Source organism: Penaeus chinensis, chromosome 25 (genome assembly GCF_019202785.1).
Source record: "Penaeus chinensis breed Huanghai No. 1 chromosome 25, ASM1920278v2, whole genome shotgun sequence".
Taxonomy (NCBI): domain Eukaryota; kingdom Metazoa; phylum Arthropoda; class Malacostraca; order Decapoda; family Penaeidae; genus Penaeus; species Penaeus chinensis.
In genome coordinates, this window is record NC_061843.1 from 14,972,693 (window position 1) to 14,975,243 (window position 2,551).

At 47.1% G+C, this 2,551-nt stretch overlaps 1 protein-coding gene across 2 annotated transcripts in view; it reads left to right on the forward strand.

Moving 5' to 3' along the window:
* The window catches only part of LOC125038676 (4-hydroxy-2-oxoglutarate aldolase, mitochondrial-like), a 26,996-nt gene extending 24,743 nt beyond the window's left edge, over positions 1 to 2,253 (forward strand). For both annotated transcript variants that reach the window (XM_047632227.1, XM_047632228.1), the window contains exons 8-9: positions 1,416 to 1,549; positions 2,051 to 2,253. In XM_047632227.1, the coding sequence (XP_047488183.1) occupies positions 1,416 to 1,549; positions 2,051 to 2,200 (284 nt within the window). In that variant the 3' untranslated portion in view covers positions 2,201 to 2,253. The remainder of the gene's footprint in view (positions 1 to 1,415; positions 1,550 to 2,050) is intronic.
* Positions 2,254 to 2,551: the final 298 nt, after the last annotated feature.

The window sequence follows — 2,551 nt, forward strand, 5'->3', positions numbered from 1 at the left end:
TCCGCTCTCTCTCCGCTCTCTCTCCTCTCTCTCCTCTCTCTCTCCTCTCTCTGCTCTCTCTCCTCTCTCTCTCTGCTCTCTCTCCTCTCTCTCTCCGCTCTCTCTCCGCTCTCTCTCCGCTCTCTCTCCGCTCTCTCTCCTCTCTCTCTCCGCTCTCTCTCCGCTCTCTCTCCGCTCTCTCTCTCCGCTCTCTCTCCGCTCTCTCTCCGCTCTCTCTCCGCTCTCTCTCCGCTCTCTCTCCTCTCTCTCTCTGCTCTTTCTCCTCTCTCTCTCTGCTCTTTCTCCTCTTTCTCTCCGCTCTCTCTCCGCTTTCTCCGCTCTCTCTCCGCTCTCTCCGCTCTCTCCGCTCTCTCTCCGCTCTCTCTCCGCTCTTTCTCCTCTCTCTCTCCTCTCTCTCTCCGCTCTCTCTCCTCTCTCTCTCCTCTCTCTCTCCTCTCTCTCCTCTCTCTCTCCTCTCTCCCTCTCCTCTCCCTCTCCTCTCCCTCTCCTCTCTCTCTCCGCTCTCTCTCTCTCTCCGCTCTCTCTCCGCTCTCTCTCCGCTCTCTCTCCGCTCTCTCTCCGCTCTCTCTCCGCTCTCTCTCCCCTCTCTTTCCTCTCTCTCTCTCCGCTCTCTCTCCTCTCTCTCTCCTCTCTCCCTCTCCTCTCTCCCTCTCCTCTCTCCCTCTCCTCTCTCCCTCTCCTCTCTCCCTCTCCTCTCTCTCTCTCTCCTCTCTCTCTCCTCTCTCTCTCCTCTCTCTCTCTCTCCTCTCTCTCTCCTCTCTCTCTCCTCTCTCTCTCTCTCTCTCTCTCTCTCTCTCTCTCTCTCTCTCTCTCTCTCTCTCTCTCTCTCTCTCTCTCTCTCTCTCTCTCTCTCTCTCTCTCTCTCTCTCTCTCCCTCTCTCCCTCTCTCCCTCTCTCCCTCTCTCCCTCTCTCCCTCTCTCCCTCTCTCTCCCTCCCTCTCTCTCCCTCCCTCTCTCTCCCTCCCTCTCTCTCCCTCCCTCTCTCTCCCTCCCTCTCTCTCCCTCCCTCTCTCTCCCTCCCTCTCTCTCCCTCCCTCTCTCTCCCTCCCTCTCTCTCCCTCCCTCTCTCTCCCTCCCTCTTTCTCCCTCTCTCTCTCTCTCTCTCTCTCTCTCTCTCTCTCTCTCTCTCTCTCTCTCTCTCTCTCTCTCTCTCTCTCTCTCTCTCTCTCTCTCTCTCTCTCTCTCTCCACTCTTTATTGATGTAGAGAATAACACAAGTAAATGAAGACAATATGCCGATCTGGGAGCAAATGCTGAGTCCATTAGCACTCATTCCCTCCTGTCCTTTGTCCCTCTCCCTTCTCTTCTGTCTCTCCCAATTCCTCTTCCACTCTTTTCTCTTCAGAATTAGTTTTTTCCCCAATCCTAATATTTGTTAAGTTAAGTTATTAGGAAAATCTTATTGTCTTTTACAGGTGGTGTTGGTGCTGTAGCAGCTTTAGCAAATGTCTTAGGGCCAGCAGTATGTGACTTACACAGGCTTGCACTGGCTGGTAATATGGAGGCAGCAGTACCATTGCAGCAGAAATTGATTGGACCAAATGCTGCTGTGAGTTCTTGGATAAGTTTACTGCTAGTGCTTATTTTAACCTTTAGATCTTATAAAACATTTCATGTTTAAGACTTATAAGGCTTTACAATTTTGAAGTGTATAGGGATTTTCCCTCTGCATCCTTGACATGTGTTGTCTGATTTAAGGATTTTCTGTGAAATGATCTATTGATTTGACTAATGAAATAGTGATGCACAATTGATATTGAAACTAGAAACTTTGCTATTACATTGTGAAAAGCTTGATGGTCACTATGGGTAACAAAAGATAATTACAATGTCCAGTTACAAAAACCTGAGCTTGGTTGATATCACATGTAGCAAAGCCTTTCCATAAAATTTATAATGAGACAGCAAATTTTTACCCTAATGATATTGCAGGTAGCAAAACAGTTCAATTTGGTTTACAAAGAATTAAACAGAATACTGTAAATTGGCTGTTATTGTAGGAAGAAAGTTTCTCAACCCGAAAAATATTTTAATTTTTAAAATATTGCAGGTTACCAAAGGTTTTGGCATTCCTGGCCTGAAGCAAGTGATGGACTGGATGGGACTCTATGGGGGCCCCACTCGCTCCCCACTCCAGTCTCTCTCAGAGCAAGATACAGTCATGTTACGCAAGATATTTGTTGATGCTGGTTATCTGTAGATTATACAGGATCTTGGGGACCCTTAACTGTTAGAGAGGTTAATTTCTACAAGTCAAAACTAATCTGTAATATACACTACTAATTTTGATATGCTGTTTCAGAGGATGTTGTGTATATTACAGGATGGCAAATATTATCTTTAGTCTGGATTAATTATTTGTAGTTATGAGAGATCTTTGCAAATATTACACACTCACACTGATACTCACACACACACACACACACACACACACACACACACACACAACACAAAACACAACAACACCACACAACACACACACACACACCACACACACAAAACACACACTCACCAAAAATCACTCACACCCTCACCTCACCACACATCAAAA